This window comes from Poecilia reticulata, chromosome 21 (genome assembly GCF_904066995.2).
Source record: "Poecilia reticulata chromosome 21, P_reticulata-male-v2, whole genome shotgun sequence".
In the NCBI taxonomy this organism is placed as follows: Eukaryota; Metazoa; Chordata; class Actinopteri; order Cyprinodontiformes; family Poeciliidae; genus Poecilia; species Poecilia reticulata.
Genome location: NC_088850.1, coordinates 12,065,036 through 12,092,541, shown reverse-complemented (window position 1 = coordinate 12,092,541; position 27,506 = coordinate 12,065,036). Strand labels below are relative to the sequence as shown.

The following is a 27,506-nucleotide window of genomic DNA, read 5'->3' as shown; positions in this document are numbered from 1 at the left end:
TTTCAGGTTTTTAAAAATAGTTTTTTTTCGATAGTCTGTCACATTGAAGCCCAATAACATACCTCAAAATGTGTGGCTGTAATGTGATGAGTTGTGGTAAAGTTTTGGGGCTATAAATACTTTGTATGTACACCCCATATACTGGAAAAGGCAGAGGAATATTTCAGCACCTTTGGCTAAAAATAATCAAGCCAGTAAAATTTCACATTTGTTTTCAGTCGTGTTTAAACCCGTTTGAGGAAGTTTCTTCTGATGAGGAAGAAACGCACAAACACCTTGCTTATTTCACCTTTTCTTCTCCTGCAGTTTCCTCTCGACGGTTATTAGCTTACACTACCTCTCTGTGTGGGGATGTTTTAATATTTTGAAAAACTACGTTGTACTTCCCTGTCCTCATTTGCCTATGAGCATCAGTTTGACCGTCCACTGCTTTCCGTTGATTGTCGTAAATTCCTGGCAGGTAGCTTCACCTTTAATATGTTCCATTTTTTTTCCTCACTTCTCCTTTTGCCGACGTCTCTTTGTGCGTGCGAAATGTTTAAAGATGGACAGCGTTCCTCTCAATGTCAGCTGACAAAAGAGCTTTAAAGGACTTGGTGTTAAGAAAGACCTGGAGTGAGCTGCCTGTGCGCGTGTGTGTGTGAGTGTTTTGTTGTTGCTGCATTTCCCGGTGTCCTGTTCACCTCGAAGGGTACAGCCGTCCCTTGGACCGGCCTGGCATGCTGGCAAAGCACTTCTCCGGTGTGTGTGTGTGGGTGAGAGAGAGTGTGTGTGTCACTTTGAGGGGGGAAAAAATCTCACTGTTATCAAGGTTAAGCGTCCTACTGTTTTAGCTAGAGGAAGGGGAAAGAAAGAGGGGGAGTGGTGGACAAGGGAGATGGATAGATAGGGGACGGAGGGTGAGAGCTCGGAGACAAAAGAGAGACCGATGAAGGGAGAAGGGGAAAGGGGGGAAACCGATGGGGAGAATGGAAGGAGAGAAGAGGGAAAAGAGATGACGTGCAGGAGCGAAGTGCCCTTGCGAGCAGTGGGAGTTTTGCAAGCTCTCACATTTAAAGGGCTTCGCTTTCTTTCCCTGTGTTTCCTTCTGTCTCTCTCCATCATTATTTGTCCACTGGGGCTGCTCTGTGTGCACCCAAACACTCACACAAACACACACTCTCCCCCACATCCATCTTCAAACCTCTTAAGGGAGGCTTTGAAAGACTCTGGCAGACAGAAGCACTTGTATATATGAGGTCTCAATCAACTGAAAGCACATCAGGGCAAAGCAAGATTTCTTCTATTTAGGCAGGGCCCTAATAAGTCCAGAAATCAGTGAGATAGGGAAATAAATTAAACAGACAGTATGTTAGAGTCTCTCACCTATGAGTTTGACTCAAATTAAGCTGCTAAAGTATAAAATATTTCATACCGTGCCATGTGTCTTAGAAAATAGGACAGATATCTACATATTTGAAGTTTTTAACAAAATAAAAAGCCATCATAAGGACTTAGTTCAAGTGTGACACCACTTATTTGGGCATTCTAGGCTCATTTTTGTCACAGTCTGTTCCTATAAAAAATTTTATGAATAGACATAGAGAAATATGTTTTCCCTCTGAGTGATGTGAAACTGCGGTTGAAAAATGAAAAACAAAGAAAAAGGAAAAGAACGCAGTTAAAAAGTGGACAGAAATAGCTAAGTAAGCCTCACATTAAGGATATTTGATTGGCTGGGACAAACAGACACATTTTCAACATTTTTTTTTTTTTTTCCAAAATAACAACTGCTTTAGATCAAATATCTATAAAACTGACATCCAGTGTTTGTAGGATTCACTTTCAAATTATTCTCAAAGCATTATGAGACTCCGATGGCTCACAAACCTCATGTTTACTTGTTGTTTAATAAATAATTGTTTCAACCTGGCTGTTAAAATAGCTTCACATCAACAGGGAACAAGTTTTTAGTCTGTGCTTCCTACAGAGAACAGCAGCCTTCACATTTATTACCCTGGTAAAACATATTAAAAACAGCTTTTCGAAAAATTATCTGCCTTAATTCGTGGCACCCACAACTTTTACTAGGTTATAAATATGACGTGACACTCCCATTTCTGTTAGACACTCTTTAAAATGAGAAGGGCCTTTCATTTAAGGCAGATGTGTGTGTTGAGGTTTTTAAGTCAAGAAGCTGACACATGTACAGTCAGAAAAAATAATTTAAAAGTTTTAAACAACTGGAACAAAGCTGGACGCTGGCCGAAGGCTATTTTGCCACCATGTCTTGGGAGGATGAAAGCAAAGGGAGGCAAAAAGAAACACAAAGTTAATTGTGAGATTACCACAAAAAGCTTTTCAGTGTGAGATTAGGCTACTACAATAAAACATACATCTTCATTATAAGTACCAATAAATATAGAGGGCAACATGAATGTAAAGGCAATGAATGGCATAGTTGACTTTCTGAAAGTGAATTGCACTAAGTTACTAACTTAATTCTCCAAACATCTTATTGTATATTTATATTTTGACCAGTTGCGGTTTAACGTCTTTCAAGACGCCTTTTAAATAAGAAGCGAGACATAAACTGTTATGACAACATTATATTTTTTGCATTTGCACATTGTAGCCACACCAACCTGCACATGAGCTTGAACGTGAAAATGAAGGCGAAATTAAGTTTGAAAATGTTGATCCTACAGGAACTAACGACTGCATTTCACCTTAAAATGGACAATCTTTGTCGCCGGTCACAGAAAACGTGGACGTGTCCACCTGTAGAGATCGAGCTGGCAACACATCCGCTCACACAGAGGAGACATCTTGTTCCCCCTTGCTAATTTTCCTGCGATACCTTCAAACAAGTCTCTCATTCTTCGCCGGGCACCAGGAAGTTACTGTTGAAACAGGCTTAAGGGGAACAGCTGATTTGCATACATAAATGTAAAAATTTGCAAGAAGACAGGCAGGGTGGGAAAGAGTTAGCGAGGCCAGGTGAATAAGTCTTCTGTTGGCCGAGGAGCTGCCTCAGTGGAGGAGGGTGGGAAGGTGTTTTGCATATTAAGGTTTTTTTTTTTTTTTGCACGCTGGGCAGGTGTCTGAGAGATACAGAAGCTGATTAGAGTTTAGCACAAGGAAAATTTGCCCAGCCATGCAAATTTCTAACCCCCCTGATGAACCGACCGCCTTGGTGAGCGCTAAGACTCTTTGTGTAAGTGTTTGGCTTTTTGGTGTGTGTGCGTGTGTGTGTGGGTGTTGTTTGCGTGTGTGTGTTTGCGAGTGCGTGGGTTGTGTGTGTGTGCTTTTTTGATGTTTGTGTGAGGAGCAGTGTGTTTGCGTGTGCTACACATGTGCGCGGACACACTCGTTATGTTTCCCGTCTTGTGTGTGTGTGTGTGTGAGTCATAGAGGTAATGTGGAGATGGAAATGTACTGCATGTGTATCAGGATGCCTCCGAGGCCCTTTTCCGTGGATCTCTCCCCTTTCTCCTCCTCCTCCTCCTCCTCCTGCTGCTCTTCTTCCTCCCCTACCTGCCTGCACCACCACTTGAAACAGGAGCCTACGCAGATTCAGCAAGCAAACACACACACACACACAGAGTTTTCTCTTTGCCAGACTCTGCATCATCAAAGTTCCATCCACCTTGGTGGCGTCTTTGGAATGAATATGTCCTCTGTTTCTCTGATCGCAAACACACACACACACACTTACACACACACGTCCGTGGCCTTTCTTGTTTGATGCTAATCTGCTCTGTCACTGTGCTGGCCTAATACGCTCCCCATCTCCCTCCCAGCTTCTCTTTTGTCGTGATTGTTTCCCCTTTCCCCCCCTTTTCATATCCCTCCTCTCTTCCTTCTGTTCCCTTCCTCCTTTCATCCTCCTTTTTCTTTGCATGTCTTCTGTTCTTGCCTCCCTCACTTTTCTCCCCTCCATTAGGAAGTTTTAATGGCATAATTGTCACATTCCTTCTGGCACAATGAACACCAGCAGTAATTAAAGAGCTTGCCGTTAATTACCTAGACCCCGGCTCTACTTTCCTCTTTTCTCAGCGACCCCCTCTTTCTCCCCTGATCCTCTCTCTTCTTCTCTTTCTTCTTCGCTTCACATTCACTCCGTCAGTTGTCATCAAAGTCCTCCGACAACACGCCCGGCCTCCCAAAGCCTTGACTTTGAGCAAGCGCTGCTTTCATGTAAGGACTCAAGTGAAAATTCTCACTTAGTGTCCTTTTCTTTGCCGTCCTTGCCTTTGAACCCCCCCCCAACTCAATGACAACAGACACATTGCCTTTCATAAAACAGGAATGTGTGTGACCCAGTAATGGGTTAGAGACACAGAAGAGAGGTGAGGTCTCTTTATGATGTCTCTGGGAAACTCTCAGATTTCCATAAGACAGACCAGGCCAAGTTTTCTCTGTCAGCTGCTGCTCCTCCCACAGCAGACACACACACATCTTGGCGTTTAAAGAGGAAGTCCATATGATCTCTATGCGAGAGGGAGGCACCGTGAAAAGTGGTGAGAAGCCTTCTTCTGCGCACTGGGATCATGTGTCCTCTCTTATCAGCTGTTCTTTCTCTTGCTGCAAAGACGTGTCACTCCTTTTGTCTCCCGTTGTCTTTTGTGCATCCTTCCGTCTGTCATTGCTGTATTTTGAAATGTACTTTCTCTGGACATTTATAGGGTTCCTTAGCCATTTTTCATGTAAAATTGCCAAACTTTCCCCAATTCAGGTTTACAGGGTTTTCTGTCACTTATGGTCGTTTTATGTACGAGAATGAAATTAATAAAAGAAGGAGGGGGGAAAGGGACAGAGGGAAGGTTGTTCAACAATAAGAAATAAAGGCAGGTCAAGAAAGAAATGGAGGTGGACACAAGAAAGGAAAAAAAGATGGGTGTCTTTTTTCCTTGTCAGGTTAGGTATGACAAGGAAAAAAGAAGGATGGGAAGAGGAAGGACAAAAGTAGGAAAAGGCAGGAAGAAAAGATGATTCTTATCTTTTTTTGTTTTATACTTATCTAGTGCTTAAAAATAGTGAAATCAAATTTCAGACTTTGTAGGCAGCCTGGACAATCCCTGAAAAAATAAAAAAGAAAATGTAAGATTTTACACCGTCGCTTCCACTTTCCTGTCTCTTCCCTTTCCATCTTCCCACTTTTCCTCCCGCCTTCCTTTTGCTCTCCTTGTCTCTCCAGCCTTTCCCAGAGCCGCAGAGAGCTGAGAGCAGATGCTGTCTGTCCAACCGCCTTGCCCCATAGCATTGTGTGCTTCACCTCTCCTTCCCCCTTCTTTCCCCTCGTTCCTCCTCTTCACGTCCCTCTCGGGGCTCCATTTGTTCTCCACCCAGAGAAACTAATGTCTGTTTTCTCCTCCTCCTCCTCCTCCTCCTGCTGTTCCACTCCTTCATTCCTAGGCTTTTTTTTGTGATTTTCACACCACATAGACCATAATATGTGTGTGCGCGTGTGTGTGTTTGCGTGCGTTTACGTGGGTGTGTGTGTTCATGTGTTTGGAGTGTGTCTTTGACCAGCGTTTGACCTCAGGGAATTTGAGGTGAAAAGGTCACAGGCGTTTCACTCTGATGCGCAAGCAAAAGACGCAGATTCAAACATCTTGAAAGATACATAAGTACCTACAAACGCGCGCTCTTACACAGGTGTGGCTCCTCCACCGAACAGCTTTAGGGTTCTCTTTGAAGAGCGATTGAAGACAAAAAAGGTAGACGAAAGAAGTGGAAAGATGAAAAAAATAAAGCTGGCGGTATAGATTTAGGTTCAGACCTGCCAAAAATACGAACAAATACAGTGCGACTTGCCAGTGGGTTTATTTCCACAGCAAGCACAAACACCTCTCCTCTCACCTTCTTCTGCCTCCTCCTGACTACAGTCTCACTCTCTTTCATTTCCCTCTCATTTAGCTCTAAGTTAAGCAGAACATGCATTAACAATGAATGCATGTTTGCACAGGCTGCAAGTAGTTAGAGGATTTAGACAATACCTGTAAGCCGGGTTTCTACACAGTCTTGGAAAATCTGGAAATCTGGAGTTTTGTAGCTAAGCGACAAACATTGATAGATAATACAAAAATGATGAGCTGAAGGATGAAACATCTTAAATGAGCCTCATTCAGTAAGCGGTGCCCTAAGGGTTTGAAAGCAAAAAAAAAGGAAAGATATCTGTTGCCTTGAATGACTTTTCTATTATTAATATTATTCCTAGTTAAGATTAAATTGAAGGTGGGTTTTATATATATATATATATATATATATATATATATATATATATATATATATATATATATATATATATATATATATATATTTTTTTTTTTTTTTTAAGGAATTTGAATAAATTATCATCTCATCAATCAATCATTTAAATATCTCTTGTTCAAAATCTAAATCAAAATCTGGTCAATCTTGAACGAGAGCGTCCCAAGATTTGTCAAAAGGAAATTTGACATTTTTGAAACCCATGTCACCCAATGCACCATTCCAGCAAAAAAGTGATTATAATCAAAGTTATAACAAAAGCACCTAAAATATTAGTTGACTTATCAAACTAATAAAAAAAGTCCAATAATGTGCCTCACCTCCAAAACTCAATAGACGAAAGTCATCACAAAAACAGCCTTATTTCCCACTTGCCTTTTGGGACAAATCTATATAAAGTTGGAGATAGTATAAAATGGATCAGCATTTAAAATGAAATGAACCTCCACAGTAGATATCCAAGATGTTTTTCTTGTTTCATTTCTGTTATTTTTTTGTGAAATTAAAAAAAAGATAATCGGCTTCTCATCTCACTGCCATTAAACCCTCCTGATTATATATGTCTTCTGACACATCCTTCCCTCATTGTGTACTGTTGATTCATGCGATCAGATGTGATTAAATGACCAGAGTGTTGTGTGTGTAGAACCTGGGGCAAAATTAGTAGCAAAGATACGCTTAAGCATTAAGACTTATATGATGTTTTCACTCCTTTTCCACACCTGCTCATACACACCTTATCTCACGGCACTTTGCTAGTGCTAGATTTCAGCCCACCTCCTCCTCCTCTTCCTCCGTCCGTCTTCCCCTCCTCCTTCTGTCCCTGGTCACCTTGTGCGGGGCAGCCTGCTCTCTGTGGCACAGCTGCTGATTATGTCATTATTTCTGGACCATTTTGGTCTCCGTCCGTGTGTGTGTCAGACTAATGAAGCGTGGCAAAGGGACGCACGCCAAAAATGACCAGGGCGTGCATCAGAGCTGCAGATGTGTCAAGACACCCCCCCGCCCCTTCATACTCCCTTTTTCCTCCCCCTGCTGATGCCAAACTCCCTTTCCTTCAATCCAATCTGCAGTTTATTATTTCTCCTTTCTTCCCCTGCCATTTCCATCTTTCGCTTACCCTCACATTCTCTCTCCCTCCCTCTATCCATCCATCAATCCATCCATCTTCCAACCTCTCTCCTGCGGTCCAGCTCCTTACCTCCCATCTTTTGTTGTTTCCAAACCCACCCACCCACCCTCCATCCTCCTCCTCTTCCCTCCCCCTGTTCTCCTCCTCTCCAGATGTCCTGCTCCTATCTTCCAGACTCCCTCGCTCCTTTCTTTCCCCACTGCCTCCTGCGCTCTCAGTCTCTCAAAGCTCGGTTGACTTCCTGACCTCAGAGGCCCAGCACTCAGTGACCCCTGTCTCTCCTCCATCATTTAGATTGTTTTCTCTCAGCTGGGGACACCGTATAATATCAGGCAGTGAATTTCTAAGTCTTTAAACAAGGCTTGAATCTATGATTTCAGTTTATTCTGAAATCATAGATTCAGAAAAAAACTGTAGATTTGTAGATTTCAATGTAGTTCCTTTCCAAATGTATGTACACTTGAACTTTTTCACACGATAAAACCACATTTTCAGTTTGTTTTATTTGGGATTTTAGGTGTTACATGAAACCAAAGGACTTGTAATTGGGAAGTGGAAGAAAAAGAATTGGCCCAGTCAAAGTCCAGAACTTGACGAGGCTTAAAATTTGAGCCCCACAGGCAATGTCTGTCCAATCCAACCGAGTTTGATATATTGCAAAGAAGATTGGGCAACTACTTCAGTTCCTATATACAAAGCAGGCAAAGATGTAGTCTCAGTATAATTGATGTGCTACTTTTAGCTTTTTATTATGGAAAATCTCAAAAGATTACATTCAATTTCTTGATTTTAAAATGACTTAGTTTAGTCAAACTCAGGGTGCAGCAGAAAAGAAAATGGATGTCAAATAGATACCAAATACATGTTCAACTAGCATGTGGCTAAGGGTGGAAGTCCAGGCACAAAGGAGAACAACTTCAGTGTCTTTGACCCTGTCCTGTCCTTGACTCTCTCTTGGAGGTGCACCTTGAGAAGACTACCATGTGACGCTAATGCTTCTGCACACAAAAACACACCAAGCTTTCCACTAGATACAAATCCACATACACATATATACACAACGGCAGCCCCTCAAGGCTCTACATTCTCAAGGCTATCAGTGGAGTGAGGGTGGCTGATGTTTGCTCAGCTTTGAGGCCCTTTTCCCGTCCCAACAGTCTCTGAAGTACAGACCTCACAAGAGATAGACCTGAGGAGCTGAATTGTATCATGGCCATGCAGAAGGCTGTGAAGACGAAGAATGTAAATCGATAAATTAAGAGTGAATTAATTTGAGGAACCGTTTCCTCTTGCCACTTGCTTTGCTTTTTGTGGCTGTTTGACGTTTCAGCCATGGCACAGTGTTATCAGTGCTAAGGGGCCAGGGGACAAGCATGGTGAGGGGCAGCAAGAGAGGGGACATGGGTTGTGTTTGCATAAAGTGACAGTGTGGGCCAAGGGCTTATCAAGGCCTTTGTAGATTATTGATTGGAGCAGATACGTGAGGTACACGGGCCTGTACGTACCAGAGTGTGTTGGAGGTTTGGAAAACTCTGGCTTGACTCAAAAAAGATGCAAAGATGTTCAACTGTGCTTCTTTTGTGAACTATTGAACTTTCTTGCAACACCGCAACCGTGGACGCCATCATTCAAAAATGTTCCTGCCACACAGATCTAAACAGGCTATGGAAAACATGGGAAGTGCTGGTATTCCCGGGCTTGGTTGGAGTTAGGAATTAACCTGGCTGTAGCGTGGGGCTTGTGTTGTGTCCCTGCATTTCATCCTTCAAGGCAACAGCTTGCTAGCAAACACACTCTCTTGTGCACGCACGCATACACACAACCTTATCTTCCAGGGTCTTGTCTTGTTTGGCTAACACTGTGCAAATAGAAGGTGCAATACATCTCCTGACAGTTCCCAAAAGCAAAGGGGGGAAACACGCTGGTCAAACAAACAGCCAACCCTGAGTCACCCAGAGAGAAGAGATTTCTCAGGCTTTAACGAAACACAGATACACGCACACACATGTATCTCTACACTTGGTGTGTAACAGTAGCCTGAATTTGAAGGCTTTGGGGCCTCTGGCTACCTTTTTAAACGTTTGTCTAAGCAGTCTTAAGACAGGAGCTGCTGCTCCTGGAGTGAATGGCTCCCAGCAAGCCATCCACAGGCTCCCTTTGTCCTCCGTCATATTTTATTATCTCATCAAAAAGCAGGAAATCCGATTCCCTCTCTCTGAAAAAGAGCTTATCCTTCTGTCTCAAAGCAACCTGTCACAAGAGGGAGAGATGGAGAGAATGGGGGAGAGTTGTTGGGCCGACGGGGAGACAGTGTAAAGGAGTGATTAACTGCCTCATTGCTATCAGACTCTCTTTTCTTTTTTCTGTCTTGCTTTGGTCCGTCCCTCTTGATTGGTATTTATCCAACACAGAGCACAATGTGAGGGGTTAGGAAGGCACAGATTTATCACCTTTGTGGATTCTTTCATCAGCCTTTCGTCCTTGTCTTCTTTTTTTTCATATAAAGTTACATAAGGTAATAGCTGCACAAATATCAGCTTTCAAGAGAGCTGTTTTTTTAACATCCTGTCACTTGTGTCCTTTGTGTTTTTTACACTAAATATTGAGTCTATATTCATAGAGAATCTGGTAATTTCTATGTTATGGGCATAATCTGGCTCCTTTCATATGAAAATTGCTGCTTTTATTTTTTATAAACGGGACAGAGGGACAGAAGTCCATCTGATGGTTGTCCCAAACAATGGTGGTTCATTCCAATCCTTGAGGTCTGGTGTCCTGCAGGTTTCAGATGTATGCTATAGGTGTGTTTCAGTACAGCTAATTCACACACCTCAATTAACTGAACCAGAAGAAGATTTAAAACCTGCTGGGCACCAGTCCTTAAAGACTGGAAAGAAATCTTTCCTGTATACATTTTTACACTTAATGGAAAATGAAGTCATTCTTGCAGCACAGAGGGGGAGACAATCAATTTCAGCTAATTGCTACAAGTTGCCTGGAATCTTTCAACTGGTTTTTGTGTTAGCTCTCACCATCAAAAAAATATATGAATCTTGTAATTTGTCAAGAATTATATGGCAAGTTATTTTTTTTTATTGCTGTGTTTTTCATAACAAAAACAGAATACTATCAAGTTATCTTGAATATTATCCAAACTGGTCACATATCTACTTCATCAGACACTGAACACTTTAGAATAATATCTGGAAAAGAGAGTGTCTGATAATAGCTGTAGAGGGAATACTTGATCTTCAAGCAAAAATGCACGACAAGGCCAAACAATGCTCTAGATATTTCGGAAACTTTTTCTTTAAAAAGATAAGATATGTGCTTACAATTTTTTTATTTTAATCAAAAAGGTTGTAAATATAAACAAAAATTAATGAACCAGTGCGTGGCAACTACATTGAGAGTAGCAGTTCAAATTCAATAGCAGAATATCCCGAGCATGGATAAAGCAGTGCTGGGTTTGTTTTTTATGATGCATATGTGGGGTTTCCTTACTGAGAGTTATACTTGAATTTTCTTCCATTTGTTATAGTGTTTCATTGGTCAATGCTTGCTGATTTATTTATTTTTTTATTGACTTGACTAATGATTTGAAAGTTTCTTCCAAAACAAAATGTAGCTTTTTTATTGTCTTGCCTGACATATTATGTTTTTTTGGTTTAAGACACTTTTTAAGCTCACATTGGAAACTTTATGAAGAGAAAGTTGTTGTGGTAGTTGGCCTTTATGCACATGGTTTTATAACATCTGGGTGACCGGTCCACACTTCAGTAGATAGTTTTTTAATCCTCCTTCCTGTTTTTGACAAAACTATGTTGTATTTACTCACTAGGGGCTTATCATCAAAAATGCTGCAAATGGCCACAGTTGGTATTTACACCAATTCTAACAGCTTTGAAAATAAAGGAGTGACACCTTTGTCTAATTTGACACAATTTACCCTTCATTTTCTCTAATAGAATTTCCTGATTAGAAGCTTATTTCAAACAGTGTCAGCTCTGTATAAGAAAGTCATAGTATTTGTGTGTGTGTGTGTTTTGGGGGAGTTTCATCATCTAAGACTCAGTTTATGTCCACATGTGAGGCTGTAAACGCACCAGAAAATTATTTTTTAATTTTTTTGTGTGTGTTAGAGGACTATGCCTCAGTCACCTTGTTTGCCTTTTCCAAGTGCTTGCTGCAAACCCCACAAAAAAAAAAAAAACTCTCCGTCCTTTATCGCCCCCCCTCCTCGTGCATCTGTGTTTTAATTTTGGGCTCTGCTGAGAAGTTGTTAAAAAGCCCTATGAAATATGTATGAAGGATTGTGAGCCACGCGATTGGCCCCATTTACCGGACAGCAGAGCAAATGAACAGCCACACTGGATAATCCCCCACAATGCCTGTGGAACAAAGGCCCAACAGCTGACCCTACAGAGAAGGATGGAGACAAGGGGAGAGTCGGGTAAAATGGTGGGGGGTGCAAACAGTTAGGGCTCACTGGTGGTCAGGGGGCAGTTCACTCGTATGCGCCTCACATGTAGTGGCAAAACAAAGGCTTGTGGGACAGGAATAACTCCCTCTGTTCTGTTGTTCCACACTCTCTCCTTAGACTCTTCTCAGCCCCTCCTTCCCTCGCCATCACTCCCTCCCTCCCTCCCCCTCTCGCAGTCAAGAGGATCTGAAATACCAATACCCTTTTCTCCTTGACATTGCTTTCTCCTTGCAGTCAGCGTTTTGCTGTCCTTTTATAGTCAAAACGTCAGGAGAAATTCCATGCAGGAATATTCTTAGTAATGCAGCACTGCCTGCATCCAGCGGCCAGGGTGCTGCGCTCCTTTGGCCAGTCAGCGGAGTCTATGGGGAACAGCGTGCGCGGGCAATTGCACAAACTTGCCGCGGCACACGCATTACCTTGCCCTCGTGCCAGGGTTATTGTGCCAGTATTTCGGAAGCTACAAACAGCCCAAACAATGAATTATATCCTCTTCCACTCCTCTGGACAGGGGGATTCAATATTTGGGGAATTGGGTTATAGCATCCAAGCTCCTTATTCATGACTCACCTTTTCACTTCCACAGAATAACATACACACCACACGCCATTCATCACCCCTAGAGGGGGTGGGTGGGCTGTCCCATGTGTGTCTAAGAGTGTGAATAAAACCCTGCATGTGTGTGTTCATCGTGTGTGTTCACTAACCTTGCTGTGTCCTGACACTCCTGATGAGTATCTGCAGGACACTAGGAGTGGAGCGCGCACTGTCAGGCGTTTAGACTAGCTGCTGCTGTATCTATATATGTGTGCGCGTGTGTGCGTGTGTGTGTGTGTGTGTGTGTGTGTGAGACAATATGTGTTTGTGTGTGTATCAAGAGAAGCGGGCAGGGAGACAGTCAGCACTATCCAAGCAGGTGACCCCTGAAGGCTGCATCGCCCTGAGCTCTGAGTCGAGGAAAGAGCCAAATACACCAGGGTAGCTAAAGTGTGTGTGTCACCATACAGGATGTGTCATCTCCTTGGCACAAGAAGGTGTGTGCGCTGGTGTGTGTGCTCACGCCTGCATAGGTGTGTGTGTGTGCGTGTGTGACAGAGTGTTGGCTTGGGGGAAGGTGTCACAGATCTTTGCCAGACTAATCATCTCCGCGGTGTCGGTGAGCGCTGCTGTCAGGGACACTAAAGAGGCGGCGTGTCTCCCCGTTCCCAGAGCATTTAGTACTTCCTCTTTCGCCAGCACCTCTCTGTCGCTCTTCAAGTCGACTCCGCTCTCTCAGTTGGTCACAGATTCGCAGCGGGAGCCATAAACATGTCACATGTGCCATGTTGCTGCAGAGGGGCCGGGGAGTGAGAAGCGTGATGAACCTGAGTATACACAAGAAGTTACTTTTTTTCTCAGGCTGCCACCTCAATCGCGTTTTAAGGAAGTACACAGAGGAGATTTATGGTTTTACATCCACAGTGAAGATATCAAGATATACTGCCCTCGAAGATATTCAATTCACAGTGGCATGCAAAAATATTTATAACTCTTTAATGCTTTCACACTTTGCTGTGTTACAACCAGAAACATCAGTTGGCCTGAATGGAGAAGTGTGTTTTCCGATCCCATTTAAAACTTTCTAAAGAAGGCACTCTAATCAGATTAGACTAACACTGAACTCTTTGTCCTAAATGGTGGTAGCAGCATCTTACTATGAGAATGCTGTTCGTTGACAAAGATAAAAATGTCGGTTGAAGTTAATGAAAAGATGGATCGAGCTAAATGCTGGGCAAGCCGGAAGAAAACCTGATAGGTGCTGCAGGCAACTTGAGAAAATCGCCCCAAAAACTAAATGCAAATGTTCCCGTCTTCTCTTTGCCCACTAAGGTCCCCGATCGCTTCCTGGAGGTGGCTGAGATTACATTGCGGGAGTTCTTTAATGCCATCGTGGCTGGCAAAGACGTGGACCCATCCTGGAAGAAGGCCATCTACAAGGTCATCTGCAAACTGGACAGCGAGGTCCCTGAGATCTTCAAGTCCCCAAATTGCCTTCAGGAGCTTCTACATGAGTAAAATTCCTCCTACACCTCCATCTCTGCTCATCTCTTTGCGCTTATTTTGTTTGTCGTTTCTGATTTAATTGAATTTTTCAAAAAAGTCCCCCTTAGTTTTTTTTTTATTATTATTATTATTTCTAACTAAACCTTTGATTTTTTTTTTCTTTTGTTCTTTTATTATTATTTTTGAATGTATAAAAGTTATGGAGTAGCATTCCCAAACTAAAGCCTCTGTGGCATTTCCTAAATGATCTAGCTATTGTGTTGTTGTTCATATATTATTATGGTTATTATATGTTTTGTTTTTCTAACATTCTGAAGTGAAGAGACTTTTATTACTGGGTGTTTTTGGACCGTGTGAGCCCTCACCTGAATGGCCTGTTTTATGAACAATTCTACCTGAGTGTGCAGAGGGACTTTACATTTACACCACTACGAACACAGGCAGGGTTTACTAAGAAACTGCATCCCTCCAGTTCTAGGGGCATCCTGACAAACTGTTTCCTGCTTGGCTGCCCAATAGACTCTTCTTTATAAGATGTCACTAAGAAGACACACATGCACACAAAATCGAGGCCTACTGTGGTTATTGACTGGACTAAAACTGGACTCGTGTTACTGGTCAGCACTGGTCTGCAGAACTTGGACTGGTTTTAAGAGGCTACTGAAGTCTACCACCTTTTGAAGTGTATTTTCCCTTAAAAGCAGGGCATTGTGTTTATTGGGTGTACATTATTTTGATTAATATTCTTATTGTTGTTTATGATTATTTGTCATTTTTTTGCTTGCTGAAGATTGGCACTTCAAGACTTGTTTGTCCCTTGATGCCGTTGCAGAAGAAAAATAAATTATTATTAATATTACTCCAAGCGCACTTAGATTCCTAAATACTTTCTCCACCGTATTTCCCTCCATCCTTTTCTTTGCTCGAGTTTCTTCATGAAAGCAATCATGTCAGGTTTTCTGTTTGATTGGAGTAAAAGATGTCCCTAATTAGTAACACTGTGAAACAGGGTCTAAAGAAGGTTGCAGTAACACTTCACATAAAAGAGTACAGAAATACAAAGTAAACACATTATACTTGTGTTTTTTTTTCTTCATACTCATCTTTAAATCAGCAACATTTCTGAAGGTGCTCCATCTGAAAGTGTACAACTGCTCATCTGTATCTGTATACTATCTATATCCAGATGAAGGAAGCCTGATTACTATTTAGGCTTCTGTTCTAATAATCCTATGCGAAGTGAAAATGACGTGCTAAAGTTGCTTTATTTGCAGATGATACTTGAATATTTCAGGATATTGTAGAGAAACTTAGGTTGAAGCAACACACACACGCACACACGTGTGCACACACACACAAACCAACTATAACAATTTGACCAGCTGTTTAGTGGTATATACAGTCAAAACTATCCATATTCCTGGTTTTAAATAATCTTTTACCAACATGTTTCTTATGACTGGAAGTGATGTTAACCAATTAGATTTAGGTAAAACTTGAATTCCATTGAGAACCTGTGAAGAAATCTAAGAATTAGGGTGGTAACTAAAAGGCCTTCCTCTCCTAGAGACACAGAGTTGATCATCACCAAAGATATGTTATCAGATACCAACGGAAATCCTATGAAAACTGGTCAGCAATTATAAGAAGGGTTTGTGTGATGTAATACAAATAAAAAGATGTCTCTACCTATTTGTTTTAATTAGGTGCTTCTTTTAAATCACTTTATTTTCTTTTGAGTGAGACTCTTGCCTACCATAAACAAACTTCTTGGTTGAACAATATTTACTTTAAACCAAAAATCTACCAGGGGTAAAAATTATCCAACGGGCGACAACCAACTCATTCATTATTTCTGACACATGGACACATGCGGCAGTGGCATCTTTCTTCCGCGTTCATCTGCCTGTGAGTGATCTAGCTTTTTCCTACAAAGCAACAGTTCAAGGTCGGAGGTGAGCACTCACCCTGAGGGTAGACGGAGAAGTTCTCACCACTACAAAGATCAGGGACAAAGGAGCAGAGCGTTGTACAACGCACACCTGGAGCTCTCCTCTCTGCCCCGCTGTCTCAAAGCGGCTTCGTTCTCAGACCCAAAGTGTAATTTGCTTGAAAGCCACAGTGCCCAGATTGCTAAATGGCAGCCCACAGAATTTTACCTGTGATTTTTTTTTTCCCCTCCTTAATTGCACTTATTTTTAGAGTTATTCATGTGTGTGTGACTGTGTGCTTTCATCCACCCTCTCTCAGGCTTAATAAAAGTGAAGGAAAAAGTTGACTTGAAAGTGCGTGCAAGCTAGCTGTTGATCTCACCTCGGAGTCATTATCTTATAGGATGTCTTTGTGTTTCACAAAAGATCAAAAGGACCAGGTTGCTTGACCTGCTGACTCGTCTAAGCGAGACAAAGCACCTGACAAAAGGCAGCAGCAAAAGACTTAGAGCTACTCCCTTCATTATGTCCCCCTCTCCTTCCCCTCCCTGGACAGTGTTTCTTCTTAAGATTGGGAGCCCTGAGAAAACGACCCAGACACTTTTCGCACTGAAGGATGCCTGAGTCTCAAAGCACCAGCCAAGGGCTCTAAAGCGTCACAAACAAAAGGGAGAAAGGAAAGACAGACTTTTATCTGATGCGCAGATTATTATCGCTCCCCGCCCTGTCCTTCCTGAAACTCCACCCTGATGTAATATAGTTTCTATGCCTAAAAAGTGTGGAAAATTTTTTTATTTTTGTCAAGTTTTCCTTTTTAATTGTCATTTGATATTTATGATAAAAAAATATATTGAAGTTCAGTTCTGGCATTTTCTGGTAATTTGTGAAAATATATACAGTTTCTCAAGGCTCTTTGAAAGCAGCTACTGAGGGTAATTTAGGAGGCAATTTTATGGAATTGAATACTTGGAAATTTCTCAACTAGGAGGAATAGGGGTAGGTTTTTACGCCTTTTTTGGCCAGTTTCCTTTTTTTATGTGTCGTTATTTTTCTTGCTACGTGTTGAATTAATATCTTGTTGAGAAAGAAATGCGTTTAGAAAATTTAAGCACATTTCAAGAGTATGAACTATTGTGGCAAATGTCAATATGTCAGGATGAAACAGAATACTTGTACAGATTTTTTTTATATGATCGGTAAGAGTGCTAGAGAGGAATGAGTGATTAAAAGACTAAGTTGGGGGCAGGGGGTGTGGGGATAAATCTCCAAAAAAAAATACAAAAACAACCAGCCCCCGAGAGTCCCCCACCCACGCACACCCCTGCCAGGCCTTTAGCGGGAGTCCATCTCCCAACTCCCATCGGCAGTACTCTTGAAGTTGCACCAGCGTTGTGGTTTCTTTTACAGAGCGGTGGGGCCATCATGGCACAGGCGGTCGCCGACATAGACTTAGACCGAATCCTGGAAATAGATAGGACCTTGCAGTCAGATTTGCCATGGAAAGGAAATTTGTACATATATGCTTTGATTAAAGAGGCTGGAGGCAGACACAAAAATCATATAGGGCCTTTTTTTTTTTTTTTGGTAAATATTTGTGGATTTTGTGTGTGCTCATCCGTACATTTGTTTGCGACACGTACTGTATACAAGTGTTTGCGTCTGTGTGAAAGAAAAGACCGATTATGAGAACCTGTGAACCACTGAGTGACACAATTCTCAACACTGTGTGCCCTCCCCCACCCCTGGGAGTACCATCCTGACATGTAAATGATTCTCATTAAGCATTGGCAACATGTGTTTTGGTGTGTGTGTGTGTGTGTGTGTGTGTGTGTGTGTGCGTGTGTGTGTGGGTGTGCGTGTGTGTGTGTGTGTGCGTGTGTGTGTGTATGCGTGTGCGTGTGTGTGTGTTGTGATAATTTCTTCTGATCTGTTTTCTGACCTGTTTGAAAGAGGATTTTGATTTAAGGCTTTCAGTGGTAAATCCTTTCTTTAAATTATTATTATTATTACTAAAATTATTACTACACTGCTCCTCTTTTATTGTAAATAATAATGACGTGGACTTACGTTGATAAATACGGCCTTTGTATGACTTAGCAATATGTTTATGTAAATAGTGTTTTGTTCATGCTTTTTCTATGACATTATTAGTGCAGTAATTCCAACTGGAACAGCCATGTTTTTCTACAGTCTGAATAGTGACACAGGTTGTAAAATAAAACTCATAACATGGCTGCTGTATTTCTTTCTCCTGTTACTGGTGTCTATTTGTCTCTGCAGATTTTGTGTAATTTATTGGTTTAATTTATCCTAATTTATTTCATGTTGTTCTATTTTGATTTCCTTCCATCCAGCGAAAGCTGCACTGCATTGAAACAAGCTGAATCAATTTTAAAGAGTTCAGACTTTTTTTTTTTTTTTTAATAAAACAAAAATTTTAATGTAATTGACAGAAATGCCGAACGAAGATCAGGCAGCTTAAAGGAACTGGATAGATAATGGGTTTGACTGGGTAGAGGGTGGAGTTAGAAAGCTTGAAACTAGTTTAAAGACTTTTTTTCTTCTCTTGAGACGTTTTATTTTTTCCTCCCTGTGTTGTTTTGGCCCAGCCCAACAAAGAACCAGTAGTCAAATTGCCTTTTGTGCCTTCACCCTCTATGAACTGAATGTATGTGCAGTATATATGCAAGCTTGTGCTAAATGCAGAAAAAGATAAATAAAAATAAAAAACGAGAGTGGAAAATGTCAACGGCATGTGGCTTGTTTATTTATTTTTTTCAAAGCATCTGCAAGATTGTAAAGACTGACACTGAAATGTAATTCTTCATTTCAATTATAAAACAATGTTTAACACCAGGAGTTCTCTAATATTTAAAAGGTCTAAATCTAATTTCTAGAGAAAAAAAATCAGATATCCAGATCACTTAGAAATAATTTCTTTTTAATACATTCACTTTCAACATACAAGCATTGTGTTCCAGCTATATTTTAACTTGATCATTTGAACTCCAAACTCACCAAAAATGACTCAGACTGTTTGACAAAATACTTTGCAAACATTCGTCTTATTCCACGTGAGATAGATGCACGTGGCAATTTCTGCTTTTTACACTTTTTTGTACCATAAATAAGTGTTACAATTTTTTATGTTGTCATAGCAGCATAACGCTCATAATGAACTTCACCTTAGCATACACTTTGTACACTGTCTGGCCGCAGTTAACACCTGTTGACTGGGTCAAGACTGACTGGCAGTTTGGCCCAGATCCAGATCAGAAACTGACCTTTGAAAATTGTTTTATTACACTGATATCTCAAAACTTGTTTCTCCAGCATTGAATGCTCCGATGCATTTAATTCATGAACCACGCCCTCTGTTATTGTGGAGAACATGCCTCTATGATGTGGCAAATAAGAGTTGCAAAAAGTTGCTTTTTTTTGTTTTTAATTAAATCGTTTTTCATCCTTGAATTAACAGCTGAAAGTCTGCAATGTTGGAACTTCAGGAATTTGATTATTATAATATATAATTATTCACATATTAGCAAAACAGATTGATATGGTATTTCCATGTCTATTTGACATGACACTGATACTTATTTACTGCAAAGAGAGGATATTATTTTTATTCTATTATCAATGCAAAGTCGTCTTAAATTGTCGAAGACATAGTATAGTAAAAAAACTGTGATCATACGAAAGCAATTCATCTCTCCATTAAGGGATTCCACTGCATAGATAATTATTGTTTTATGTATTTTTTTTAATCAAAGACTTACTAATTGCATTTTATTTACAGTGACAATAACTATATTCTGGTTTCATCCATTTATCAACTCTGGAAAAAGTTGTAATAAAATGCACAATAATCCTTCAATGATAGCTGTCCAGACATTAAATTGTTTTAAAGTTTATAAAAGAGAACATGTTTAAGATTCGCCCACAGACGTTACGTTTTTTGGTGGGGGGAGGAGGGTGGTTGTTCTGTTAGTAGTTTGGGAATTGTTTAAGAAGGCTATTTAAAAAAAAAAAAAAAGTATGGTGTTGTTCTCTCTGCGTCATTTTGCTGTTTTCTTATCGTGACCTCCTCTGTACTTTCCAACATGCCAGCCCATCGCTCTGTTCCTTTTTTTTCCTTTGTTCTCGCCTGACTTGCTTTTCTCTCTTTTTTGCTTTGATGCTCATTTTTTGGAGTTGCCTCTTTTGTGTCTTTCTTGCTCGCTTTTATTCTTTTTTACTCCCCCCTCCTTTGCTCCTATGTTCCTTTTCCCTCTCGTCCTCCGCCCGCCTCCCTCCGCTCGCCTTAACCGGAGGCTACAGCTCCTTAGGTTGGGCTGAGACAGCATCTTTGTACAACACCGACCGTCTGCTCTGTAATCAAATACCATCTGTCGCTACATCTGAAGACTCACTTTCTCGCTTCCTGCATCTCACACACACACATGCACTCGCGCACACACACCCCACATCTGTGTTTTGTAAGGTGTGTGTGAGTGAGCTTTTTATGTACAGTGACCCATGTACTTACAATCATTACACCTGGTCCATTCTTGGCCTTCAGGGTGGAAGTCACCAGAGTCACTTTCACCACTTCCTGTTTTCCCCCCGTCTCGCTCACCTAGTGGTTCAAAGGTCATTGTCTTCAGGTATCCATGTTTGTTCTGTGTGTCAGCAAGACCTTGGCTGCCGTATCACACAGGAGATAGCGGACTTTAGCTTCCCAGTCTTCAGATCAACGGCCCACTATCTCAAAAGGTCTGCCAGCCTTTCCCAATGTTTGCCCAAAGTTTGTCCCTGCTCCGGCACACAAAACGTTGACACGGCTCCCCAAGGTCCCTCGGCGCGCCCCTCCTCCCTCCGTGGTCGCTCTTTATCGCACGCTCGGGTTCAAGAGCGTGCGATAAAAAAAAAAGGCCTTTTTTTTTATAAGTTAGACAGGTTTACTTCGACATTTCAGTGCAGCTAGTACGTAACAGATGGCAGATCTTCTGTTCAGAAATTATTTTGTGGAAAGGAGGATACTAAAATTCAAAGCCAGAACTATAAGCAAACTTTGAAACCGTTTAGGGCCCCCTGCTGGTCTGGGGGCCCACAGGAGCACTTGAATTAACATAGAACAGGTTCACAAATGGTTGTAGTCATATTTGGTTGCCACTGTTTTTAACATGTAGCATTTTTTTTATTTTTTTTGCATATTAAATAAAAAGCACAGCCAACTCTAGCACAACAGATACAATTAAGTGCTTATTATTTTTGTGTAAAAAACAGAAAACATCCTGGATATTCTGCAAGATGTGAATCTCAAATATTAAACTAAAATAGACAAAGCTAACAAATGGAAAATAATCATTTTATCATACACAGTTTTATTTAAGATGTAATCACAAAGAATTTTCATATCAAGTATGGTCTGAGTCCTTTCTATAAACTATATTTATTATTTATAAGTTTGATGCTTATGGTGCTGCCGTAAAACAAGAAGCCACATGATCCAAACTCCTGTACACTGCAACAGGGGCTCAGTTTAAGAAATTTTAAAAGTTTATGAGTTGATTAAAATTGTCCTCTTGATATAATGATGTTGACATTATGACACAAAGATGGTCAGTCACTGCAACACTTATTTACATACAGTAAGGAAGCTGTTCACTATTTGAAAGTTAGAATAATGTTTGATCGCTAATGTAATCATTTCTGCAGCTTGTGTTACATGTAGTGCATATTATAAATCAGACCAACAGACAGTACTTTGTTTTTCCAGTTGTTGCTTGTAAAGAAAAGATTAAACTTAGATTCCCAAGTTGATAATAATTGAGATGAGATTCAGCAAGAGTGAGAGCCTCAAATAAACCTCTCTTTAGGGCCTTACACACCCTGGGGCCGTCCCTAGTAAAGGCTTCATTCCCTTTCTGTGTGACATTTTAAGCTTTTTATCACCCACTCCTGGGTTTGAGTGTGTGTGTGTGTGTGTGTGTGTGTGTGTGTGTGTGTGTGTGTGTGTGTGTGTGTGTGTGTGTGTGTGTGTGTGTGTGTGTGTGTGTGTGTGTGTGTGTAGGTGTGTGTGCGCGTGTGTGTGTGTGTGCAGTGGACCATGAGAAAAATGTTTACATACATTGTTGCTCCATTTTTATTTTAGCAAAAATCCTCTTTTTTTGCACAAACCGATCCAGTTTTAATTGAAGATCTTGATTTTTTTCTTTTTTTTTTTTTCTCTCTTTTTTTTTCTGGCACAGTAGGGTGTTAATTCTGGCTCACCCGTTTGTGACACCAGTGTTGGAGACACCTAGCGGTCACTATGTGTACTTTGATAACATTTTTGACTGACCCTCAGCCTTTTCTCATCCTGTTTCCCCGTTGTCCTCTTCTGCTAGTTCTTCTTATCTGTGCTTCTTTCTTCCCCCTGTTCTTCATCTGTTTTTTGCATGTGTGTGTGTGTGTGTGTGTATATTTGTTAATAGAAGGATTCCAGTTGGACAGATCATTGTGCCCTCTTTTTCTTCCCTCCCTCTGCCACTCTCGCTGGAAGGCTTCAGCGCAATTGGAGCCTCGGAGGCTCAAGAGAGGAGCCTGGGAAAGAAGGAACAAAGGGCCGTCCGTCTGCAGCAATCACCACTCCGCGCCTCCTCTCCCTTTTCCCCGTTCTTCCCTCCCTCAGTCCCCCTTCACTTCCCTCTCTCCACTGGCCAGCGCCCCAAATTAAGACTTCAGACAAGAAAATGGGCTCACTAAAAAAGGAGAGGAAAAAGCGAGAGAAAGAGAGGGAGAAGGAAGTCCAGAACAAGCCAAGAGGAGCAGTGCAACAAAGCCTCTGTTGTTGGAGAGCAGGGCCCCTCTGTTGCTCCGCGAGGAACTGTCACTGTGTCAACTTGGACCCCCTTGTTTTGAGGAACACAAACCATAAAGAGCACACACACAGAACACACACACCCAGAGACGGAAATCATGCTGCAGAGGACAGCATGCTCACATTCTTTCATATTCACCAAAACAAATGATGATTTCATTTATTAAGGACAAAAGCGTTCAAAACCAGTCTGGCCCTAGATGAAAAGTAATTGCTCCCTAAACCAACAACCAGCAACAACCGACATCAAGAGTTTGCCGGGATTTGAGCATGATTGATCAGATTTGAGCAAGAAGATCGCACCACAGCAGATTTAGGACAAGACTTTGACTAGGCCACTTCTAAACCTTTTTGTCACTGTCGTATGGTTTTCGTTATTTTGAGACATTCAGATGTCTACTTCCTGTTTTCAATGTCTTGTTGCACACCTCGCTGATAAAAAAAAACTCAAAGTAAATTATGAGTACATCAGGGAATGAACTGTTTAATATTTGTGCATATTTTTGATACATTAAAAGGAAGAACCTCCAAACAAGAGAAGTGCTAATTTTACACAATTACTCCCAAGAAGATTTCAAATTGCTGTCAAACGTACTTGAGCCAAATAAATCTGATCAAAATGAAAATAGGGTACTTTTGTCTTTTGTTTCTTTATCGAATAAAATAATTAAATATTATCTCTTTGTCTTGTCCTTGTGAGGTAAAGATGCGAACTTTGGTTCTTCTAGAAACTTTCTGTCTGTTTTGTCAACCCAGAAACGCACGTACGCACAGAGACAACATGCCAAACACGTGCTGATTCTCCAAATTATTCTAGACAGTAAAGGTGAGAGGACAGCAGCTGTGAATTCCCAAAGCAAACCTTCCCGTTGACTGCCAAGAAGAGTCAGAGGGGGGCAAACTGAGGCGGGAGGAAGTAAACTTAAAAAAGAAGCAAAGTGAAGGTTGGGGAATCTGTGCACCGAAGAGATTGAGTGCTGAAGGTAGACAATTCAAAAGGTATTTATACTATATCAGACCATTTGTTGATGCCTTACAGGTGAAGTCTGGACTCTGAGGGAAAACAACTGTTTTTATAAACAGAAGAGACCCCAAAAATACAATCCTTGTATCTTTGGACAGATTTTCCACAAAGACACAGAATGCAAGAGTATTTTCACATTGAACACATGATTTAATGTTGCAACTGGTTTATTTTTATTTATTTATTTTTACTTAATCTGGAGGCATTCAACCATCCTGAGTCATTGCTTTCTAAAACCACGTTTCACTGCAATGAGTGTCCAGTTCTGTCAATTTGGCTTTACAGAATTGTTTCAATTAGACGAAGAGCATCTGTGAACATCAGTTTTCAGGTCTTGCTACAAATTTATACCTTTGGACTTTTTGTAATGTATATAATTTAATTTAAACCATTATTGATGTGTTTCTCTGACTTTTAATTGCCAGTTGCGTGTTCAATTGATTTGGTCGTTTTAAACGATTGCGTCTTTGTCTCCAATTGTTAAATGTCCGTTTCTTTTGTCAAGAATCTCTAAAGCTTTTTGTGGCACACCTGACTGGAGAAAACTGGTTTATGAGAAAACTAATTTTTCTCTTTTGTTTGTATTTTTCATGATTATCCCGTATTTAGCTGAGTCCATCTTTCCATTTCTTCTGACCAGCTTCTTTCTCCTCCTGAAGAAATGCATCCCCACATTTGCCATGGAGAGGGTACGTTCAGGATCTACAGTTCAAGTTCCTGTCCACAAATTGTTTGTTAATTTTTGCATTTTATTGTAATTTTATGTATAAAACAAGTTTCAATTTGGTCAATCACATAAAATTATAATAAAACACACTGAAGTTTGTAGTTGTAATGGGACAAAATGTGAGTGTTTATAGGGGTGTGTATTATTTTTCAAAAACTGTCATACGTGTTCTTTACCATCACCAAACACCTAAAGCAAAAATACAACTTCAAGGATAGAAACACAACTAGCTTTAGACATCACAAAGCTATTTTAGCAAATAAAATCAAACTCCTTGTGCTCTATATACCAAGAACAAACTTTTAAAATATTTCACATTGAAATGACAGAGCTCCAGGTTACATATATTTTTTCTAAAAGTGTTTTTCTTCCCTGCGTAAAAAGAAACAGATTATTGCGAATGTGTGTGCGCCGGCCTTTGTGTGTGCATGCATAACTGTACATTGGGATAGAGATAAAAAACTGAACTAGTTTGGCTTCTTCCAGTGTAAACTGGGTCTGGTGGGTCCAAGACAGATGGCTGTGAGGGCAAAGCCACTTTGGGCTCCCTCGCTTTCACAAACACACACAAACATGAATACACATCTTTTAATAGCCGTTATTGGCATCCTTTGCCTCTTCCAGATTCCCGAGTCAAAAATCACAGAGGCCCATTATATTTCCTTTTGACCCATTTGGCGAGACGACGGGAGCATTGAGTTCTGGATTAAACGAAAAGCAGTTTATAATCCAGTAATTCTAATGTTTTAATTACTTAGATGAACAGGAGGTGTTTGAGCAAAGGCTAATCTCCGAGACATAAGGGGGGAGAGAGTGAGAGGGAGGGTGAGATTTGTTTTCTTTGCAGTTGCAGTGCACATACAAACACACGCACACGCATGCGCACGCCCACACACACACAGACTTCCTCATGGAATATTAGCTGTGTGTTAAAGTTTATCACCTGTTATCAGCACAGATTAAAAGATTCACAAACTATATTAAGGTGAGGCACAGACTGGAGGTGCAAAATCATTACCGAGCTTGTCTGCCACTGTCTATCCATGTAATGAATTGTGGATTCCTACAAGATACCACACTCTGCTTTGGAAAACCTGCAGTTCTACAGTAAAGATAGAACATCACGTTGTTGTTTTTTTGTTTGTTTTTTTATAAATCAAGATCAGCTGTATCTAGAGTGACGCTCTGGTCACAGTTGTGACTGATCCCGTGATTGTCTTTAATAGCCACCCTTCCTGTCAATCAGGCAGCAGGACAAAGGTGGCTAATGCAAGAATGATGACCTCATGCCTGAGGTTGCGCCGCACTGAAGGGGTCTTAACACCGTTCAACTTGCCTTTTGTGTCTGGTGCCTTGTTGTTTTTTTGTTTTTTCCATAGTGCAACGAATTTCATCCACGGTATTGTTCTGGAGTTTGAGATGCACGCACGTACACAGAGGCCCTTGATCCATGGAGGCTGGAGCGATTAGCCAGGAGTGAGCCTCAAGACAAGGAGTGACAAACGGGACAGCTGCAGGGTTTGGAAGGCTGTCTTGGTACCCCACAACCACCCTTCACCACATACAGACACACAGCTTCACCAGCACATCTTCAAGTCAGCCAAACAACCTATTGTCTCGCTGTGGTATTTCATTTGTCATGATATGGATATGATTATAGGTTAACTATTAGGCTTTTTTTTCTCACAAAAAACACACTGCTGCTGCTGTAACTATAATGTTTCTCCATCCTCAAACTCCTTATGCAACAACCCCTACGCTCCTTCTTCTGATCTATTAACAGATCAGCTAGAATGAAAGGTAGAGGAAGGTCGGTGCAGGAAAGTCATCGCTTTGTAAAGGTGAGAAAAGATTTCTCGTTACACCCATTTTTAATTTGTCAACCAGCATTAAAAAGGTTAGGTGTGGCCCATCGTAGCATGAATAGAGACTTACTGAGTGTTGAGTAAAGCTTGCTTAATTTACATGCCATGAAAATGTAGATGTTCTGCAACCAAAAATATTCTCCAAAAGCTCAATATATCTTTTTTTTTTTTGTATTTAAGGAAAGATATATTTACCCAGCTGACCAGCAGGTCAGAGCAACAAGCTGAAGAGGTGTAGCACAGCAGATGGACTAAATCCTTATAAGAGCTAGAAAATGGCTGTGGTCACTCAGACAATTTCTATGACATCTTGAAAAAAACTGTAGGAATGGTTTATTGGGCAATTTTAACATATCATTTTAAGACCACAGTATACCTTGATTCCTGTTAGAGGCTCATGGCAACAGTGGTTGGAAATCTTTGCCCGTATTCAGTTAGGGGGTCTGGATATTAATTCAGATCCACTGAGTAACTCGGCAACCTTTACACAGGTACTTTGATGCTAACATTCTCACATGTCTTCAGGAAAGTAACATCACTTGTGTATGTTGAACAACATGGCGCTCGCTGCTCTGTTTCTCCTGGCACTAATGAAATCAGTAAAGATGCTAGAATGTTCAAAGGTCCTTCAACAATAAGTCTCCACGTCCAAAAGAGTTCATGGGCATATAAACAATACCCCTCTATCTCCGTCAAGGGCATTCCTTGGCACAACAATAGGACTATATCCCCTCACCCCCTCCCCATATTTTCCTTTCCTCCCCTCCCTCCTCATTCTCCAGCCCTTCCATCAAAGAGCATTCCAGCTCCAGAGCCCCCTAAGCCCTTCACTCTAGGCCTGTCCATGTGACACGGCACACAGACAGTCATCTTTAAGAATTGATTCACTCTGGTATCCAAAGCCTAGGGAGCCTGGCTGCCAAGATACCCAACATAGGCGCCACTCATGGGGTCCAGGTATACGACAGCTGCTCCCCAACAATAAAGGCAAAAAATGGAAGGCACTCAGGGGGAAGATGCAGCCGTAACCTCTCTCTCAAGCCTGAACTGGTCACCTTGAGCCAGTTGTTGCCTTGCTTACTTTCCGAGACGACAAAGGATCCAGTCCAACTTTGAGATGAGAGCGGTTAAAGCGGGGTCGGGAAGGGGGATTGTTGAAAGACAAAAGGAGAGAGGCACAGGGCAAATAAGGGAAAGAGAAA

At 41.1% G+C, this 27,506-nt stretch overlaps 1 protein-coding gene across 2 annotated transcripts in view; it reads left to right on the top strand.

Moving 5' to 3' along the window:
* Positions 1-18,593, top strand: part of LOC103457567 (prospero homeobox 1a) — a 34,555-nt gene extending 15,962 nt beyond the window's left edge. For both annotated transcript variants that reach the window (XM_008397819.3, XM_081602307.1), the window contains exon 5: positions 13,740-18,593. In XM_008397819.3, coding sequence (XP_008396041.1) covers positions 13,740-13,925 — 186 coding nt within the window. In that variant the 3' untranslated portion in view covers positions 13,926-18,593. The remainder of the gene's footprint in view (positions 1-13,739) is intronic.
* The last annotated feature ends 8,913 nt before the right edge of the window (positions 18,594-27,506 follow it).